Source organism: Hyalella azteca, unplaced genomic scaffold (assembly GCF_000764305.2).
Source record: "Hyalella azteca isolate HAZT.00-mixed unplaced genomic scaffold, Hazt_2.0.2 contig7647, whole genome shotgun sequence".
NCBI lineage: Eukaryota > Metazoa > Arthropoda > Malacostraca > Amphipoda > Hyalellidae > Hyalella > Hyalella azteca.
In genome coordinates, this window is record NW_025937767.1 from 386,693 (window position 1) to 409,088 (window position 22,396).

Sequence of the window (22,396 nt, forward strand, 5' to 3'; positions counted from 1 at the left end):
GTCCGTGACTTCAAGTTTTCACCGACGAGAAAATGCGCTCTCTGTCACTCACTGCAGTGAGTACCGAGTTATATTTTTTTATTCAGAGCTTTTAGCTGCATCATCATCATTACTTCAGTTTTAGTAAATTATTGAAGACGCTCATTCATATTTCAATAATACGCAAATTTGTGTACATTTTTTTCAATACAGCATCTCAAAACAATTATTTACGACTGTAAACTCCGCCGAGGCCACGGAGGTTCAATGAAACACCCGACGACTGGTGATCTCACAAAGTTGTATTTTAGCAATCCGCCCTAGCATCTCATCAGACGCTGAGTAAAATAACGTGCGTAGCGGCACGCAGCAACTACGGAGGAATGAGACATCTTCTGAGATGAACAGCTCAGCTGCTAAGTACAGCGCCTATTCTCCACTAGAACTAAAATAAATATAACAAATGTGTATAAATAAATCTTCATTTTCAATATGAATTCAAACATAAAAGAACGACACTAATCTACACCCAAACAAGAATTCAAAAATTCTCACGAGGAAAGAATTGCTAATAATACATGAGGAACATCAAACCATCCATTATATGGAACTATAATTCATGCCTACTATGACTACTATCACTTTCAAGATCATTGAAGTTATAAGGTAATTCTGGCCCCGTCTGTACGCTGCTGTCTATGTCAGCTTGCAGCGACAGCGACGACTCGCGTAGACGCTCCAGCAGCGCGCGGCTCGCCGCCGACTGCTCGGTCGGGATGGTCGCGTGCAGGCCGCGCAACATGCCCTCAGCCTGCCGCACCAGGGGTACATGTGCATTAGGGTCCTAAAAAACTTTTTTTGTTCGAAAACGTCTTTCAACCAAAGCGGTGCGTCTACCTCAAAAAGGTGCGTCTAGATACTTAAATGATATCCCTGAAATATCTTTCATCGTACATAAGGAAATCAAGGAATGAGGAGTAATAATAAAATTCTTAATAAGAAATACCTACTCTTAGGTCTTATATGAAATTTTCGTTAAAGAATAAAAAATTGAGAAGCAAAGATGAAATTGATCTCTCTCATTCGTGTCCGTGGCCAGACCAATTACATCAAGAACAAAAGCCATGGGATTATTAAATTACTATCGAGTAGTACACATTTTAGTTTTCATTCGCCATCTTCATGCATATTTTGCTGTGATTTCACGATAAATCATACTTCGGACAAGACGATAAAAGCTGCCACTATAGGAGACATCTAAATGTGCCCTGACTATCTGCACCCAAGCACATAAAAATAATTTGTTAAAATTTTGTTTTGTTGATACTCAAAATTATCGACTTCATGCAAGAGCCTGCAATACCAGTTGCAAACTGCAAGAGTTTATGAAGAAAAAAAAAATCGTCCAACCAAACCCAGATAAAGAGTGTTGGATAAACTCCTATTTTGCTGAAAATTTGTGATTGATTAGAATTGAAATGTCCCAAAAAACGTGAAAAATCACAGCACTCGGAACCATCAAGTCGTTGCAAAGAGAGGTACTAGTTTAAATAGAGATGTAAAGCGAAACACGTGCAAGTTACCTGATGCAGCAGTGTTTCCGCTTCGGAAATTCGAGTTCTCCAGTCTTCTGTCATCTTGACGTGGGCGACCTCTTGTTCCTGGAGAATCTGAAGCATCGCGTCGCTTCGGATTTCTTTCCTGCAGGTACACGAGCCAGTTACAAGATGAGGGTTCTGGTAGCTCAGGCAATTCAAATACTAAGTTTGGATAGGCTGAGCACAATATCACTTATTTGAATATAGAGTTTCCTTGGGGGCACTTGATGCTAGAATAATGTCAGCGAGTCTCAAGTAGAGACGATCGTAAAGTTGTATTTTCCTGGTTAACCATAACAATTCGGGCTAATGGCTGGATTACAATTTTACTGGCAACCCACATGCAGTGAAATAAAAAACAACGAATTCTATATACAAAAAAATTCGTAGAATTGAGAACTGCGTTATATAAAGAACTGCGATTGTCGCATCAAGTTTAGCTAGTTTAGTGGCCACATGTTTACTAGCGCTTCAGCTATTTTGCTATTTCGCACCGAAAGTCAAGATTAACATCACCAAAGAGGTAGAAGGTCTCAATTATTAAAAGTTTCTTAAATCAAAAAATTGTTCATCAACCACAAGGGGCGGAAGGTCTCATTAGTCCAACCCGTTGAAGCTGGCTTGAAAGAAGCAGCGTTAGCATCTCGAAAAGACGAAGCAACGAGGAGGGACAGGTGAAAAACAACAGAAACAAAGACACTCGAACAAGAGGTCGCTTACACGGGCCGTCGGCCGCCCGCACGAGAGAGACAGAGAAGGGAAATTTAAGGAATCCTACCGACATAATAACTTAATGTAAGGAATCTTACCTACATAATAACTTAATGTAAGGAATCCTACCTACATAATAACTTAACCCCACAACTGAGATCTTCTGTCAGACACCGCGAGCTCAGCGTTGGGGCGCTCAGGAGCAATCTCTCTGAGAGTGCGGAATCCCATAGGACTTCTGACGCGCACAGACACGCGTCAGAAGTCCTCCTAGAGGGGATGCGGCATCAAATAAACAGCATCGATATGAATGAAAAACAATAAATCTGACTGCTCTAAACCATCTCTCAGCACGTCGAATATTCGTCAAAAGAATAACGAAACATAACGAACAATTTTACATGAGCTGCACAAACTTGAAATATTGGATAGAGGTGAGCCCAAGTGGGGAGCTTGGAATTAAGTCAAGTGTTTTAGTATAAAACGAGTCGTTATCAATGGACAAACGTGAGAAAGAATTAAATAGAATACGGTACTTTAGAACAATGCGCTGGAGCTTGCCTCGACACATTTGATATGAGTTTAGGATTTTGACGAACCTGACGACGTCAGGATCGAGTTGCATGAAGCCCCTGAGGGCAGCATAATGCGGCTGGAGTCTGACAAGTTCCTCGAGCTTAGTGAGTCTCCAGAAGAGCATGAGGTTAGTGCAGAGAAGCAGCAGCAACAAGAATGTCATGATGAGCACCCGACAGTTGGGCCACGACATCGATGTCGTGTCGACGCTGTCGTCGCGCCACGCGGCGTTCAGCGCTGCCGTGCCGCTGCCGAGTGCAGGGGGCCGAGCGAGCGCCGGAGGCCGCATAGCCGTCGAACCTGGGCACACACAAGCAAATTATTAATGAATAAACTTTGATATTATGCATACACAGAAGCATCATTAGATTAATAATTATTGAACGGCAAAAGAAGAGAAAATTAATACTTAGATTTACTAATCCCTAATCTAAAATTAATTCGACTAGATAAATAACCGTTAAATTATTCAAAACGTCACCAAGTACCTATATTCATTATTTGATCAAATGCAAACAAAGATATAAAATAAATTGAAATTGCTTCCGGATAAGAATTTACTTATCTAGCTTAATCTGCTTTTTAATCTGAATATTTTACAGAGAGAACAACTGTGAGGAAGACGTGAGATGCGACTCACCGAGTAATCTATTTACGAGAATATTATTGACGGGCAGTTTGGCTTTGGTCTTATCCTTCAGAGCCGCGACGCCGGTGCCAGCAGCGGTGACGTCAGCGGCAGGCATGAGGCCTGGCACTGACCCTGGCACCTCAGACTCGAGCTTGACGGTACCTCTGCGTCGCCGCCGCCGTGTTCGCTGATGCATGTTGGCGTGCTCCGTCACCTCCTGCTGCAGGGCGCTGTCAATTCCCTGCAGTAGACCCTCCACGCCCGAGCACGCGTTCTTGTCGATGACGCCTGACCAACAACAAAACATGCTTTTAGTTAAAAATTGTTTTAAAATGTTCCTTGTTCAACACTGCAAAATTTTATATATTCATAGTACCTAACAACCAGGAAGAAAAAACAAAAAAAAGAACATATTATTGTTAAAAAAATGATTAAAATATTCCTTGTTCAACACTGCAAAAATTTATATGTACATACCTAACAATCACGAAATTTCAATGAGGCAACTTAGAATATGACAGACGAAACAGATAATAATAACCGGAGTTTTCAATTTTTCTGCTGTAATCGTTAAGGTTCATTAGAATGATCAACGACATGTCGCTTGAAATAGCGTCATCTCGACTGAATGGAGGTTTTGTCACTCACCACTCACTCTTCACGGACTCAAACCATACATAATTTTTTCACTACGGCTCCCTCACGACACATTCATCAAGCTCCACACATTTTATTAGTTTATTCCTCACGACTCACTCTCCATGAAGCCCCACATGTTCTCTTAGTTTATCCCTCAGGACTCACTCTTCATGAAGCCCCACATGTTCTCTTAGTTTATCCCTCAGGACTTACTCTTCATGAAGCCCCACATGTTCCCTCAGGACTCACTCTTCATGAAGCCCCACATGTTCCCTCAGGACTCACTCTTCATGAAGCCCCACATGTTCCCTCATGACTCACTCTTCATGAAGCCCCACATGTTCTTCTTATACTTGACGCTGGTGTAGACGGCGAGGCGGGTCTCGGAGCACGACTCACGCGTCAGGCACCAGTGGTTGGAGACCAGGAAGGACTCCGCGTACGGGATGCCGGCGTTACTCGCCTCCGCATCCACGCTGTAGTACTCGCCCGGCACCGTTAGTTCCGACATCACCTGCTCAGAACCAGAACATTAATTCTCCAATAAATCAATAAATTAAACTTCATCCCACTAGGAACTCCCAGTAAACCTATGCTAACATCAGAGACAAAGCAATAATTTCAAAAACCATACGAAATTTAAAATAAAGTAACTACGATTCTCTGAATTTTACCACAGTTATTACTGTTAAAACATACTAAACACGTGAGATTCAACAGATAAGAACCTGTGATCTCACCTGTGTTTCGGTGACGTGCGAAACCTTGGGCCCAAAGCTGTTGGTGGGCAACGCGACCGTATAAGTCACCTGCCGGAGGCGTTGTTGACCATCGTTCTTACTCTGCCACGGACTAGCGACCACGTCTACAACAACAGAGGAAATTGTCAGGGACTGTACTTTCAAAAAAAGTCAAGAGATCGTAAGTTCATCAGCCAATCATTGACGGCCTTTCAAGCAAAATCCACCAATCATAGACAAGAAAACAGAGCGTAAGTAGAGTTCACTAGAAAACAGAGTTCATTTGGCGAGTTTTGAAAGTATGGCCCCAGATATATTTATATAGAACGTATGCTAGCACGTGTATAATACCGTCTGATACGCGCACAATCACTTCTACAACAGGATAATTAGGGAGCGTTTCCAGAATAATTATAGGGATAAATTGATTGATTGAATTTATTATGTATAAATGTTTGAATGTATGATTAAAAATTCAATTTGCCATAAATTTCACGGTTTTGTTAACAGCTCTCACTTAGATTGAAATCTTTAGATACATATACGGTTTAACTAACAAATATAAATTGTTATCTGCACACAGAATGGCACAGTTCGTTTTCCAATGCCGAACCAACATGACAGTTGAGTTCATAAACTATCAATTCAACTTCAAACCTCTGCACCCTATTTATATCATACTCCGTAGGGCTGCAAACTTGGCTGGTCCCTTTGAGCCAGCCCAGTCACGACAGTTTATCAAGTTATTTTAAACTCGAAATTTCTACTTCGTTCTACTATCTCTTAGCTATTAACATATTCTCTTTCTACCTCTAATACTGTACTATTAGGGTTCACCGTTCTTTTTACCATCCACATGAACCAACAGCTAGACTAGTAAAGTGCACTCTGGTTTTCATGCTCAATAACATACGAGGAAATATACCTATGTCTACGTTACCTGTAGTCTTGCGCAGCGCGTGCACCTCGAGCATCATCTTAGAGTTGGTGAAGAGCAACGTGAAGAGCGAGTCGATGGGGATGGCGTATACGGTGTTGACGATCTCCCTGCCCACGTGGTGGCTCTTCTGTACCGGACACACGACCACCTCCAGCGAGCCCAGGCCCGCTGTTCACCACATAGTTATTGATCAATGGTCGTCCTCTCTTTTGGTATAGGTTTAAATGATAAGTTCAAATAATTGCATTCAAGATGGGGCAGGATATTTCAGCACAAAATGCACGGGCTTGCAAAGACAAAAGTAAAAATTCACGAATGAAAAATTACTGAATTTCCGCTCTATGTCTAGATAATTATCTATCAATTTCATTAGCCAATATTAATGGCAGTAGCTGTAGACATTTCTCCACCTACATGCTTACGTTTTCACGGAAGGAAATCAGAAATCTAATAATGAGTTGATTAATGAATATCAAAACATGCAAATTGACTCACTTGAGACTCTGGAAGACTGGTCATCTGAGTCCACAGAGTCGGTGTGATCGATATCAGCAACGTTGTTGACAGAGACGGTTGACAAAGTCTTTATGGGGGAGGAATGCTTCGAGGAATGTTTAGACGAGGCCTTGTTCTTGGCAGGGGAGACTGGCTTGCTAGAAGCAAGCAGCGACGTCACGGATGCGGGGTGCAGCGGTTCACCTGCTGGAGACGAGCGACCAAACTCCGCGTGTGAGGCAGCGTCCGGTACCCTGCTGTCGCCCTCGCCGGTGTCTGACGCCGGCACGTCCTGAGGTGAACAAATATATACTTCGATTATTTTCAGTGCCCATAGAAACACGAGATCCCATAGGACTTCTGACGATCACAACACGTATCGGAATAAAAACTGGGTAGGGGGAATAAAAACTGACTTGATAGTTTTTCACCCTTGTTATTTAGGTAAGTGTTAGAATTCACAATGAGTTTCCATATAGAATAGATCAAGAAAGATCTACTGTTTTATGCTAGTATTAGGGCATTAGGTGCAGGCTCATCATATCTCGATGAGCTCATCTCGAGCTCATAGAATCTCGAGCTCATAGAACTCAAACGCTGATGGACGACTGCACTTGCAGGCACGGGCTGGCAGGAGCAAGAAGATAGCAGCTCATGTGTCTATTTCTGCCAGCGTTCAATATGACCATGTAAACCAGCTCACGTACTGACGTCAACAACCGCAAGAGCTTTGGCGAGGACGCGTTTAACTGCCTAATGGTTGTTTTTCAAGGAACCTCGTGGCATAGAGGAGAGAGTTCCTATAATATCATATCCAAGTTCCTATAAGATTATAGGAAACAAACAGAAAAATAGTAACACTGACAAACGTGTGTACTATGTAATAAAGTGTTAGCGAGTATGGGTGTCAACTTCGGATGTGGTAATATTGTTCCATTCAAGTTTGATAAACGAAAATTTGTTAGAAAAAAAAGTAACGTTAGTAATATCGGCTTACCCTCAAAGGAAAAACTACAGCAACTTTTGGAAGGACATAAAAGCCACTATGTCCATATTTTGGTGGCTCAACGTGCCTCTGCTTCTGTTGAAATTCAGGTTGATGATCTTCGTCTGCCTCCTGAACCTGATCGTTACTCACTCTTTCACGAGCGATGGTAGTAGAATGGTCCTCTCCCTCGAAATTGTGCTCATGCATCGGGATTTCAGTCACTTTCGTGGTCTGTATATCGAGGATTTTAGTTGCTTTTTTGCCCAGAAAAGAGTCGCCAACAATTCCGTTAGTCGATTGGTCGAATTCATCCCTGCCAACTTTCACCAAGGATATACCACTAGATTTAGACACGAAGTCGGTCGATTCCGGGGAGCGAGATGGTAATTTGTTCAAAGAAGGAGTGCTGATCGACACTATTTTCGAGTTAGAAAAAATTGTCTTAAGTTGGTCAAAACGAGGACGGGTTTCTGGGAAGCTTGAAGAACGTTTCAAAAGTTTAATTGGTTTTGGAAAACGAAATAATTCATCGGCAGAATTAAAAGAAGGTAAGTCAGGACACGGAAGTAAACCGAACTTTCTCGTGCCGGCATTCAATAGATCAGAATGGTGGCGACCATGGATAGGAAACGGTTTCAGCACAAGCGGCGCACCATATTTTTTCTTGATAAGTTTTTTGCTCTTTTTTGAAGTTATCAGGGGATGAGTAGAATGCTCCTTCCATAATTCGTCGTCCCAATTAGGTGTGGAGAGTGATATATTCCTGATGAACTTGACGCGATCGCCGTCGAGTTCACAGCTTGCATTTTCATCGATGTAAGACAAGGTCCCATTTTCACTAAATCTTGTCGTGTTCACACTTGAAGCCGACAAAACATTTTTACGGTGAACTCCAACATGGAGACTTTCTTCACCAGCTAGATTCAAGGCGCTCCAGTTTTCCATAATTTTGATATCTAAATCAGTCGAAGAATCCGACTTTCCCGAAAAAGAATCATGAGCTTCACTAGAATTGTTGTTCAAGCTTTGGTTGCTACTATCACGTTCAGTTTCATCTTCACTATAGTCGGATATCGCAAGTTTTGATTCAGACAGAGAGTCAATGGTAAGTTTATTCTCGGATCCAAAGTTATAAAATGATTTATTGCGCTCGCGCGATGACGAAACACAAAAGTTTGCACTGGAACACGAAGGTGAAAATGAAAGACCTGTAGCAGTAGTTCGTACTCCAGAAAAAGAACATTTGTTTTTCAGAATGCTCTCCGCACGGTCAATCGCAGAATTTACAACACTGGGCGTGATTTCAGAAGTATCCAGAGAACGATAAACTGTTTGATTTTGGATGAGCGACTCGTCAATCGAAACACCTGGTATTTCGTCAAAATCAGACGTTCCGTGCGATGTTCTACAGCTTCCATCTTCAGGCCCACTACCTGAATCATCGATCGCACCGGTCAAACCTATACTTTTCGTAGCACTAGCAGCACTCGACCCGGCCTGGTACGAAGTATTATTATTCACTGCACAACTTTCGAAGCCATCTTGCACACGGTTATTTTCCATGTCATTGATGTTCTCCCTACCACTGGCTTCTATGATCGTGTTCTCGGGCATTTGACGACCGCTGTACTTACATTCCACCTCATTTCCGGTATCCATGTTCACCTGCTCAGCTGGCAGTCACGCAATTTCCCGATTCTCGCGATTCAAGCATTAATAAGTGAGACACTGTGACTGGACATGGACATAACGGAATTTGAATAAATTTCTGAGAGGAAAAATTGATTATTTTCCAAATGAAAAACACAGAACAGGCAAATACGTGAAAAAAGAGAGTTAAAAGCATCTGTAAAACAGGAAAGTTGCCGGCGAAAAAATTCAGTGACGTTTGCACTTACCGCGCGGCATGGAACTACTCACCGCCCATAAAATGAAAGCAACATTTCCATACAAGCCAGAACTTCCAATACAGCGTTTCAATTGAAGTAAAACTAATGAAGAGAGCAAAAAATACATTACTAAGAATAAGTTATTAAAATTTTGAATTACCGTACACATTTTCAAAAGGAGCACAATAATTTAAGGATTATCAGCATGATGTTGCAAACAGTGATCGCAAGTCAAAAAATCCTATTTATCCGTAATAATTATGATTGAAGGCTAAACTTCAAATCTTTCCCTATTTTGATGCGATTAGAAGTATCGTTTCGTGTTTCAAAGAAGCCTACTTTCCGGACTGCGAGAACACCATGTCGGGTGGGTCGTGTCAGATCTTAAGTACGTTAACTGTAATGGACCCTTCTACAAGACACTGCAGTAAATAAACGAAAATACCTTTATGGAAATGATAGTTTATATCATTTTCATAGCCAATAAAAATCGCCATATGCATGCCATGCAAAAGTCTCGATAGAATCTGTAAGAAGCACACAAACAATGAGCTTGTGGGATTCAGCTCTGAATCAGCAGGCGCCGTAGCAAGCGGTAGCCCTAGCGTTGAGACGACAGAGCTTTTCAATGCAAAGCCCCATGGCCAGACTATTGATAAAACGATCGAGAAGTTGGACAATGAAGCATCAGAAGTCAACAACAGAAAGGGCATTTAAAATAAAATACTTCATTCCAATTGTCTCACTGAACTTCTATCCACGAAAAATTCACAAGTCACAATGCGGACTAAGACGAGCTTCAATGAAGGATTGTCAATGGGAACTTTCAGTGCATGTAACTTTATTCATCTAAGCAAATGATAGCAAGCATCACGTCCATGTGATTCGCACGGTAGGAATTCATGCAAACACTTTAGTGGAGTTCAATTGATCTGTTTGATAAATATTGATCGTTCAATAGGCTGACCATAAAACCAATATATTAACAGGAATCTATTAATGTCACTTATTTGCTTAAAGCGCAAGTTGACTAAAAATTTAAAAGCAAAGAATTAATAGTCCACAAAAATTCATATCTTTATAGAAAACATTTCGGAGTCCAGCTCCATCGTCAGTTAGTAGAATTTAGAATATACATAGAAAGTCACAAGTTAATACAATTGAAAGCACAGAACACAATTAGAACCTAAATTTACAAGTAATAGGGCATAAAAACCTATCTATTCACAATTTCAAGGGGATAGGAGCTCACAGCTGAATTTAAACTGGGCCTAAGCTTAAAAATGTACAATGATTCTAAGATATGCAAATCTGAAGTACCGGAGGTAGAAGCTAACACCCTAAAGTCACTGTCAGTAACAGGCACAACACACTGCTCGGCGTGAGTGCGCACAGCCGAATGAGGGGGGCGCGATAGTAACTGTCCGGTCCTACAACTCCTGCCCTTATGCTCAGCGATCCTGGAATAAAGATTGCGTGAAGTCATACCGACGTACGCAGATGCACATTGTGCACAACGAAATTGATAAACCAGGGACGATCGCATATTAACAGGGAGCATATCTTTATATCTAAAGAAAGAACCGATTTTGAAACTGTTAACCAGATTCTGGTTAACAGTTTCAAAATAGGTTCTTACTTCAAAATCGGTTCCGGTACTTCAGATTTGCATATCTTAGAATCATTGTACATTTTTAAGCTTAGGCCCAGTTTAAATTCCGCTGTGAGCTCCTATCCCCTTGAAATTGTGAATAGATAGGTTTTTACGCCCTATTACTTGTAAATTTAGGTTCTAATTGTGTTCTGTGCTTTCAATTGTATTAACTTGTGACTTTCTATGTATATTCTAGATTCTACGAACTGACGATGGAGCTGAACTCCGAAACGTTTTCTATAAAGATATGAATTTTTGTGGACTATTCTTTGCTTTTAAATTTTTAGTCAACGGGAAACTAACAGAATGGAAGAATTCCAATCGATTTTTTTAGCATTTCTATTTCACAATGAGAGGCATGTTAAGCTACGTAACTTGGTAGTTAAAATAGATCTACAGAATGTCCTGTGAAATTACCATTTCGGCAGGTCAAGCTACTTGAATAAAAATGCGAAGTATCACAAAGCAACAACACCAAGTCGGTAAGCAACACCAATGAATGAGCGACATTCAAGAAACCAGAGCGCAAGTCTTGCGTGATAGACAAGCTTGTTTCCACCACATGTAAATCGTGTACAAGGCTGAGCTCAACTAAATTGCGGCAAGACAAATCTACACAATGGGACTTGTTTGTTGGCCAGCGTTTGGGTGTTTCCTGTCCTCGTAGGAGTGACCTAGTGACCCGGCGGGGACACATTCAATATTCAACTCAAGCGTTGACATACCTAAACCTGAAATATTCCTGTCGTTTTTACAACTATGCTCCAAATAATTTACCGACGTCGCCTAACTAGTGTGTAGAGCATCATCACTCGTACTAATTAAACTTTAATAATCTAGTAGAAAATTTGAAATAAATCATAAAGCTAGCCAAACTTATTGGCCGAGTAGCAACAAGAATATTCAAGTTAAAGTGCTAACAACGCGGAGGACAAACAAAACGAAAAAGAACGTTACGTCAGGTGCCAACAGCAACATCGACAAATGTCTAAAATATCCAGTGCGGTCCGAGCACGTGTTCAGTGAATGATCGGGATAATTATTCTGTTCTCTGAAAACTAAAAATAATAAAAGATAAAATCCACAAGATGGCTCGGTTTTATCGAATATTTGTTCATAAATACATTCAAATTTTCAGAGCAATTTCGGATCGGTAAAATTTGCTCATGAAAGACTGATTGGTAGGGTGTTCCGGATATAATGAATGCATGGCGAACGCGCCTGATCACCGAAGGTATAAAAAAACACGGAAATCTTTTTACGGTTTAGGGAGTCGAACACAGTGAGCAAAGTAACTTCGGACACTAAATACGAACGAATAAGTAAATATCGCAAGCGTCCAACACTGTTTGTGACTGACAAGCGTCTGCAGTCGCAACAGATTACACATTTTAGGCTCCAACATATAAACCAATACAACCTAGAAGCTGGTGTTAGCTTCTGCACAATGTCGCGGTATTCAATTAATCAGTCATCTCTAGGTAAAAATTTGCAGTTGCAGAATTCAGTTATCTCTTGCTTGGCAAAAATGCGAAGAATGCTATCCGAAGAAAATAGCAACAAATATCAAAGCCTCGCTACAGAACCCTTTCGCTTACACATTTCACGAAAACCGCCACTAAGAAAGTTTCGCAAAACAATTCCGGGAGAAAAAATACGCAGCACAAATCCTTCCGCCACCTAAGAATTTAAATTTCAGGCAATTATTAAACGATGCTTATAGACCGCGCACGCAGTAAAAAGCTCTGTAGGCGCCAAGATTTGTAATAAAGCGCCTCGATACGAACTCAGCGTATCCCCACAAGGCAGAACACTGAAGAGCATCTCAAGCAAGCAGCACAGCACCAGCATCAGCTGCGCCTTCACGAGCAGCACTACACGCGCCCACCACGCGTGCCAAGCTACAGGACAGGCAGCGGCGGCGGCGGTAGCGGCGGCGACGGCGGTAGCGGTTGCGGCAGCGACGGCGGCGGCGGCAGCGGTAGCAGCGGTTGCGGCGGCGGCGGCGGTAGCAGCGGTTGCGGCGGCGGCGGCGGCGGCGGCAGCGGTGGAGTGAGGAAATGGTATGTGACAACGAGGCTGTGTTGACGGTGAGGGTGAGGGGCGACCTGATTAACGTGAATGAGGGTAAGAGGGTAATTGCTGAGCTACGTTAGTGATATAATGATGCAGAGGAGAGAGTACAGGGTAACAATGAGGTCAGTTAGTGGAGAAAAAAGATTCAGTGATATCGAGGACGATTCAAAGTGAAGAGATTCAAAGAGCATAGTTAAGATATCAAAGAATTAGTGCGATTATACTGCACAAGAAGGGAGTAAATTGTCTTGTTTCGAGAATGGCGCGAGAATCAAATGAAATGTTTCTAAATCTGACGCAGTGAGATGTCATCAGGTAGCTTTGTGGTACAGAAAGTGAATAAAGTGAAAATAATGCTATGATTGAGTGATTTATGATGAGAAGTAAAGTAAAAAATCACAGCGAAGCGAGGAGTCTGTGATATGGTATAAGACTTCCGTGAGGCCAAAATCCATGAATCTGAAGAATGAAAACACTGCAAAAACTTTCCAAAGTCGAAGGCAGCGAATGTCTGAGGCCCAAGGCGCGTCGCCGCATCACATAAAAACTAAATGCAGCCCTCAGATAAGGGTTGTGGAGAACGAGGGTAGGAGTTTTGTGATGACTCATGCCGAGGAACTGCTCGACTATCTATATATGGCATCAGCTCTCCCTGAAGGCAGTGAAATTCCTCAAGTTGAGGATATTTTTACAGCAATCAAAACAGACAACCACGCAAAACGTGTCTGGCCATTAAGAGCGGGAGGCCACCCTAACTGAAGCTGTCTTTTCATACGTTCCTTTCTATCATTAGGTCAATGCTGGGCATCGTATAAATTAGGCAAGGCAGTCAGTTTGCAGTCATGAAGAGAGATCTGTTACGGACTTCACAACGTAATTGCCTACTCGTTGCGAAATGGTTTCATGTTAAAAAAATTTCGTAAATTAATAAATATTTATTAATCGTCTTGAAGACTGACGGAATTTTCAAGTTCACAGCTAGACAGGCAAATATTATAAACGCATTACTTATATTATACAATCAAACATTACTTATATTATACAATTAAATTTTGAACATATTGAATTAAATCCCACGGTAAAAACTTGTTTTTTTTTGCAATTAAGGATTAAAAATTATGATATAAATGAACCGCATATGTTGAACAAAATACCAAAATCACGAGGTGATCATCATAATCAGGTCCAAAATTATTATCAGAACTCGGCAAGAATTAGTCACCAGAATACACCAATTAATATAATGCCAAAGTCTTTTTCGTACGAACAAAATGAAGCACCATATTGATGAAATTTTTGCTTAAGTACGGTATACCAAAATTTTTTACATAATTTTTTTTAAACCGAGTTTAATCGCAACGACCACAAAATTGTACAAGGTAACAAGATTGTTCATTAACTGAAACTTTTCACCACGCGCAAAAATTAACATTATTTTCCGCGAGAATTCGAGCCATAAATAATATCGATGCTCGGATGTGCTTGATGAACGTGTTCACTCTGACGTTACCACTGCAAGATGACCATTTTGTTCAAATTTTAAGATCAGAATGTATTTTGTAAAGATAGATACTAAGTACGTTGTTGTACTTATTCATTTATAGAAATTTGGTGCAGCGAACTCAATCAACGTTTAAGACAAGTTACGTTCACGAAAGCCAAATACTAAGCAATCACACAAACCAGAGAACTTGAATGGTTCATAAAGGTAATAATAAAATAAACTCTATATTCTTTCAAGGATCACTCGTGAGTAATAGATTTGCTTCGCCCTCGTTTTTTCAACACGGTACTACATTACACGAATTAGAGTTTACAGTCACACAATTATTCATACAAAGTATAGACACACGAGGTCGATCTAGATCTTATCCATTCCAGCTCAGAAAAAATATATTGTAATCTAGTACCCAAACAGTGCTGGAATTCCAGAAATAATAATGTCAACATAAATTGATATGAACGTTTCTTATCCGGTCATTTCAAAGTTTCTAGGTTCAACATGACCAACATGAGACTCCTGACACTGAATCCCTTTCAGACTGATACGCGAGGGTTTTCTAAATGCCACGTAAGCACTTTCAGAATCATGAATATTTTGAGTAACAATTTTCACTTCACAGAAATGTTTACTGACTAACTCAAGTTAATTCCACAACGATCTGCGACTTAGCCGCTCGTCACCCATCCGCTCCCAGGCGCCTCGCATTAGATTCTAACAGTACGCTTACATACCGCGCTGATTATTAACGCAGCAAATAAAATGCAATACGAGCTATATTAACGGCTAATATGTAGCATTATAGGTACAATGCATATATAGGGAACATCGACTGGTATTCGATCACAAAAGATTGGGAAACACTGCTCGAGATAATCAAGATTGCATACAGATTTATGGCTACCAAGTGCCTGAAAAGGGCAAGTATTTAAGAAACTTAATCTCTGTCGAAGACTCGCATTCAATTGATCTGATTTATTACTTATATGAGCCTCAAAGTAACTCGATCCTAAAAATTGGATCGAGTTTAATCCGTTCGTCGCCAACAAATAAATTGAAAATTTCCAATTTTATTCGTATCTAAAAAAGTTTAACTTGCAGGTTCTCATTGCAATGCGGGTACGGCGAGAGGCACCACCAACATCGCGGTCTTGTACAGACTGGCATATAGCACTGCCCCGCATGGGCTGATGGCGAGTGAGGTCCACGGACGGAGCAGGGAGTAGTTGTGTTGGTTCAGGTGAGAGAGCGCGGCACTACACAGCTGTGTCCACTACTTCTGCTGCCACGGAAGCGGTGACTTGCTTCTTACACAGGGCTTTAAGTAATATTGCAATAGAATTTTCAACCAATGTATAGTCTTTAATAAGCTACTATTGTACAAGAAACAATGGACTCAGAGGTGTAATAGATTACAAGTAAAAATTAGCGCTTCTCGATTTCGGCGAATTGATTAAATTCGAATCAATTCAAAATTAATTTGCAATTACCTATATAAGTTGAATTCAATAAGAAGCGACTTAATCCTGAATTGATGGAGCATTTCAGAGAAAATAAAAAGAAAAATTCATCATACATTCATCTATATAATATATTGCGTTATCGATGAAGATATGGTGAATGTCCTTGGCGTTTTCTGTGATTGTAAATTTCAGGTCAAATGGCGATTTAAAAACAAATAATTTAAATACATTGGTGTAACTGGAAGTGTTTACACCACGATACAAAATTTATCTTCACTACTCTCAACCCAAATAATAACCCTTCTTGTCTTCCAACTGAATATATATATTTCGCAGAAAGCCAATTTGTTATGTAAAATTTATGAGCAATAAGAAAACTAAAAATATATATCCCAGAAGTAATTTTTGAGAAAGCGTGACGATGCCTTATCGATACGCACTGCCATCAAAATTTATCTACTTGGACATCGAGTCAGTTTTTATTCAAGGTTTCATTAGCTGACAAATTAGAGAGATTTGAGACAGAATACTTTCAACTCTGTACTTTAATGAAATAGGATAGAATTTTTTCAAAGAAAGATTGAGAACACTAATAGACTTTATAGACAAAATTTACTATGTGAATTGCATTCTCTTCTGATAACAAAAAAAAAGGTTTATTGAAGAAGTAACATTTTTCCGAGCACGATCCATAATTTACAAGAAAAGTTTCACTGCGTTGTGAACGCCCCGCGATCGTCCCAAAACAAATGCTCATCAGAAGCAGGAATGAGGCATCGACATCTAAATAACAGAACACTCACCAACGTCGATTAGTGGAAAACGAATTCTGAACAATGATTCAACTCCACAGCATAGCGAAATCTTAGAATTGTAATTATCGAATGACAAAGAAATTTTGATAAAATCACGATCGACCTTCAAGAGTTTGCCATGCGTTGAATATGCGCATTCCGTATTCTCATTTGGACACAAAATTGTCCCAAAACGATCATAAATGCATTGCATTCCTTGTTGAATAAATATTTCGCACGACACGAAAAGAAAAGCACGACAACTGCGCATGCATCAGTCTTTCCAGAGCATAATTAATTTCGAAATTAATTAAGTATAAAATTGTATATCTAATTTCGAGATTAAGTATAATAGTGTATAATTAATTTCGAAATTAATTACTTAAGCAACGAAACTTGAGTTCGCACGGCAAGGCTGATTGCAGCTTTAAATCTTATGTTTTTCACAATAGAACAATCATCCGACGACATAGTGCGCCTGTCGTATACACGATATGAACAAACAAACAACACAAAACAACAAATATGTCCAAGAGACCACGTACGTGTTAGCGGAGTTTGTGTAGGAGTGTGCGCATGCATGGCCTCTATGGCTCAGAGATAAGGAAGAGATAGGACCTTGAAGAAACTGTGTGGCTCGAATATTATTACACTGCAACGTAGTGGACTCCCAGACAGCAGTAACAACAGAGGAAATAAATTCGCAAGTAAATTCTATTTTGTATCATTACTGGTTTTACGTACCCAACAATTGAAATACACTTTCTAAGAGCACACTAGCTATACAAGTTAAACTCTCTTCAACAATACTACTTAGCTATTAACTTATATTGGGCAAGAACGGAAGGAGACCATAATGTTGCATATATCGCACAACTTTCAAGTTAATAAAATTTGTGCGCTTAGTTGCACAAAACCCTCAGTCGCATCCGAGAAACCTAGGTATAGTTTAAGAGGCGAAAAATTTGACACATTCTGGCATTTGACGATAAAAGTGAAAGTAGCGAAATATAAAAGTTGTCAATAATCTGTGCGACGTTGAGTCTTGAATTTTCCAATTTCTGAAAAAGTACATTTAAGTGAGCTGAAGTGAACGGTAGCGAAACTGTTTATACGGTCTCTAAACAAGCGCCTCTTTAACAAATTCCGCCATGCGACGCGGAAGAAAATACATAGAATATGCAGTGTTTCTTACGTTTTACAGATTGATTAACTTTTGTGAGCAGGCATTGATGAAATAACCAACAAGCATTTCGATACCGAGTTACACGTAGGATTTTCCGACTTGAGGAATAACTACCCTCAGGGAGGACTTCTGACGGGTGTCTGTGCTCGTCAGAAGTCCTATGGGATTTCGCGCTCCTAGGGGGATTGTTCCTGAGCGCCCCACCGCTGAGCTCGCGGTGTCTGACTGCAGGTCTCAGTTGTGGGGTTAAGTTATTATGTAGGTAGGATTCCTTACATTTCCCTTCTCTGTCTCTCTCGTGCGGGCGGCCGACGTCCCGTGTAAGCGACCTCTTGTTCGAGTGTCTTCGTTTCTGTTGCTTTTCACCTGTCCCTCCTTGTCACTTCGTCTCTTTGAGATGCTAACGCTGCTTCCTTCGAGTCAGTTTCAGCGGGCTGGACATCTGAGACCTTCCACCTCTTGTGGGTGATGACCTATTTTTGATTTGAGAAACTTTTAATAACTGAGACCTTCCACCTGTTTGGTGATGTTCAACATGACTTTCGGTGCGAGATAGCTAAATCGCTGAAGCGCTAGTAAACATGTGGCCACTAAACTAACTAACTAACTTGAGGAATAACTTAATTACGTTACCGGCAAGCTACAAACTAATGGAGCTTCTAGCAGTATTGTCTACGAATCGTCTATAATTTTTACCCCTAAGAGAAAACTTATAGTTCGTTGCTATAAAGACTAAATCTGCTGCAATATCGTTGACAGAACGACACGCCAACTTGATACATGAATGTGAAATCAATTCTCATACAACTTTAACACTCTAACTAAAACCCTTACTCTAAGCTATCATGTACGACAAACGTTCATTAATTGTACTTGAAAATATCGAGATCAAGATAAAGGAAAATTTGAGAAATTCGTAGCAGAAAAAATGCGTACGCTAAGCGTTGGACTTTCTATGCAGAGGCCTCTTGGAACTGGTCATATATAGGTACGTACAAACAAATTGCAAGTCTCATGTCCCTGCTGTACGAAATATAGATGCGTGGCAAGCACACATAATTGTTCATTAGAGAATGAAGAGAAAAGCAAGGTTCTTATTGCAACGGTTCTTAATCCATATGCTTAAACGAACGCGATATTGGAGGGCGCAACATGCAAATAAGGATGATCGCATTTCAGATGAAAAGAAAGCGAATGAACACACGAGGAGCATTATGATCGTAAGAGATTATGAATATCATTCTTCCCTGAAGATCGTATATATGTTTTCTTTATTGAGAACTGGTATATGCAGAAAGAACTGGTATTGAGAACTGGTATATGAGAACTGGTATATGCAGAAAGAAATGCTCGTCCGAAAACGGGCCAACTCTACGTTCCCTAACAAAATTTAGAACCGAGGGCGGCTCTGGATTAAGGAACGCCTAGGACTCGGGGAGCATATATATAGTCCACCATCTTCCTTATTGTCCGCTTTTAGGTCTACATTCCGGTCCCCGAATCAGACAGCTACAAGCGCCCGGTACTTATTCTGCCAACTCTTGCCCTACTCTCAGGAGACTATAAAGTCGGCAAGGAGGTTCTGACTATAACAGTTATATCCAGGGCAACCTACTTTATTGCACGTATTTATACTGGGAGCCTTTTTTTCTAGCAACCAATGCAACCAATTCTCAATAAAGTAGGTTCCCCTAGGTTGCTATAGTTGCTGATTGCGATCAGTTGGCAAACTGACCCAGAATAACTCTTACGCGAACATAGCAACTCTGGGGCGGAGGCTGAAGCATACCCCGAATTTTGTTAGGGTTTTTACGTCTACGTCAGCAAAGTGCTGCCCGATAGGTACGGCCTTACATTAAAATATCACGGCGAATTCGTCAGCTTAGAAGCTGCCTGATAATTTTCTCTATTACCAATAAATTGTGCAAGACGACAGCAAGCGCGAGATTTTCAAAAATTTTGAATTTCAGGTTAAAAAAATCAGCTTAAATGATCTTACAATCTTTTACGATTGATCATTTCAGCGCACAGGATAATCAGGCATCTGTGATCGCGTTAGGTGAATCAAGAAACTGTCGCTCAAAACCTGCAGCGGCAAGTCGTTAGGCGCTTTCCTTACTAACTCTCACTAAACCTTCAGATAATCGAACTAATTATCGAAAGAACAATACTGCAGTAACGCAAAGATACAGAATGTTAAAAGGAGACTGAGCGAATAACAAATATCGCTAAAACCCAAAAAACAGATAATAGTCGCGTCATAACCTAGAAGTTCAGAAAGACAAAAACGCGATGAACTTTCAGATTTATAATGCGATCTGCAGTACGCAACATCAACAGCCCAATTAATAAAAGACTTCAATAAACGAGACCTAGTTACTCAACCTCTATAAAACACTCACCATAGACCAGTAGTAGAAGCCAAATGTATTAAGCAGAAACTTAGAGCGAAACCTACTATGATATAAAAATGAGGCATTAGCACGGTATAATAATGCAGCAAGCAGGCACTACTCACGGTGTAGGGGTGCAGGGATGCGGGCGCGTCACCAGCAGCCATGGGCGCCCCGTGGCCCCCGCCGGTGCCTACGGTCTTCGTGGCGGTCTTCTTGTCACTGCCGCTGCTGCTGGCTACGTACGATGGCTCCGACGGCACTAGAGTGACACGCACGAGTGGGTGAGACACCAGGCAATTGCTTGGTAAAATTCTAAACAAGCTTGTATGCTCCATCGTTTGAAATACTACCATAGAATTTAATCTTTTGTCGATAAATAAATTAAAATTAATAAATTAACCGTTGTCAATGTAATGCAAATATAGAGGCCCAGTAAATGGCGTTATTGGTAATAGAAAGATATTTCGAGTTTCAAACATTCTCATTGAGAGGATGCTAATAATGTGAGAAGTTTCGACCTTAATGATGGAAATGACGTGTTTTATTTGAAATAGAGACGGTATTACCACCTCAATATGAATAAAGTTAGTGTAATAAGAAACTAACCGATGTGAGGAGCGTGCTTCTGGTCGTCCTCGGTGGTGGACGGGGCGATGTAGTCGTCGTCGTCGCTGGTGAGGCCGAGCTGGTCCCCGTACGACGAGTGCACCCACTGCCACAGCTCCCCCGCCGGCATTTGCTGCCACAAGACAATGAACACATTACAGTCATAGTAAAGTCCTTTAAAGGAAAACACAAAGCATATATTTAAGAGAATAATTTCTTTAATAAGGTTTATGTTCAGCAAGCGCGCACTGCTGAATTCAAGGTAAATATACCATGGGTCTGGTAATCAATCTAAGCCGATCGCTGGATTGGTCAAAGGGAAGGGTATTATGTGTCAGATTTATGACGAGCGAACAGTAGAGTATACACAGTCAAATGTATTGATACCTAAAAAACACGTGCATTGCAGAATTCATGAACATGAAAGTGCTAGACTTTTACTCCTGTTTCAAACCTCTTTAAGTGCGAGTTATACTAAGATCAAATATTTCAATTTCCTTTTCACCCTTGTCAGTAAGTAGCTAGATTGATATAATTATATTTAAAGTGTTACGAGTTTCGTTCGGGAGAACTGACTTAGTGGCAGAATCCTATAAGGCTTAGCCCCGACTCTCTACAAGCGCTCAAATGCAAAAATGGTTCTGGCGGGTCAGCGAGATAGTGATGGTCGTAGAACTACCAGTGACATTAAAGTACCCGGAAAAATTGACCTATCACCCCCTTCCTAACGTACGTAATTGCCACTACCAGGATGGGCAATTACACACACAGACACACAAGCGCTCAACAGGGGTATAAACTACACTAAATTTGCAGTGGCCTCAGGTACGGCAACATCATTCTTACTGTAAGAATGTAAGTTTGGTTTTAATCAAATTAACATCTTTATACCCAATAAAGGGAATACCTATATGAATATCATTCCCGATAAGATTATGTTCAAGGAACCGATTTGACAGATCGCGAGTCAAGCACTATAAAGAATTTATTTTATTTCGGAGGCAATACGGTAGTTCATGAAAAGCGTGGTATCATAATTTCATTCGAAAAAATGACAATAGGAGTTTCTGGCTAGAAATTTAGGGAAAGCATAGCTGATAAAGGAAAAGTCCATGTATTTACCTGGAGTGTTCTGCCTCACAGTACCTGGTCCATGAGGGCGTTCTGCCACACAATACCTGGTCCATGAGGGCGTTCTGCCCCACAATACCTGGTCCATGAGGGCGTTCTGCCCCACAATACCTGGTCCATGAGGNATACGAGAACAAGGCAGTCTCATTAATATTGAACCCAATGGTATATAAATTAATCAACATACGAGAACAAGGCAGTCTCATTAATATTGAACCCAATGGTATATAAATTAATCAACATACGAGAACAAGGCAGTCTCATTAATATTGAACCCAATGGTATATAAATTAATCAACATACGAGAACAAGGCAGTCTCATTAATATTGAACCCAATGGTATATAAATTAATCAACATACGAGAACAAGGCAGCGTCATTGATATTGAACCCAATTTAACAA

At 40.6% G+C, this 22,396-nt stretch overlaps 1 protein-coding gene across 3 annotated transcripts; it reads right to left on the minus strand.

The window, feature by feature from the left end:
* Positions 1 to 260: 260 nt before the first annotated feature.
* Positions 261 to 22,089, minus strand: LOC108667120 (protein Aster-B). Of its 3 annotated transcripts, none has more exons than XM_047881331.1 (11): positions 22,073 to 22,089; positions 20,863 to 20,995; positions 20,379 to 20,515; positions 6,310 to 6,601; positions 5,815 to 5,982; positions 4,875 to 4,999; positions 4,456 to 4,648; positions 3,505 to 3,783; positions 2,888 to 3,164; positions 1,563 to 1,680; positions 261 to 790 (listed from the first exon to the last, which is right to left on the minus strand). In XM_047881331.1, exons 1-11 carry the CDS (start codon positions 22,079 to 22,081, stop codon positions 590 to 592), a joined length of 1,932 nt encoding a protein of 643 aa, XP_047737287.1. In that variant the 5' UTR covers positions 22,082 to 22,089; the 3' UTR covers positions 261 to 589. The 3 variants fall into 3 exon arrangements, with proteins under 3 accessions (XP_047737287.1, XP_018009595.2, XP_047737286.1); XM_018154106.2 differs by lacking the exon at positions 22,073 to 22,089 and adding an exon at positions 22,009 to 22,026; XM_047881330.1 differs by lacking the exons at positions 20,379 to 20,515; positions 20,863 to 20,995; positions 22,073 to 22,089 and adding an exon at positions 7,307 to 9,058.
* Positions 22,090 to 22,396: the final 307 nt, after the last annotated feature.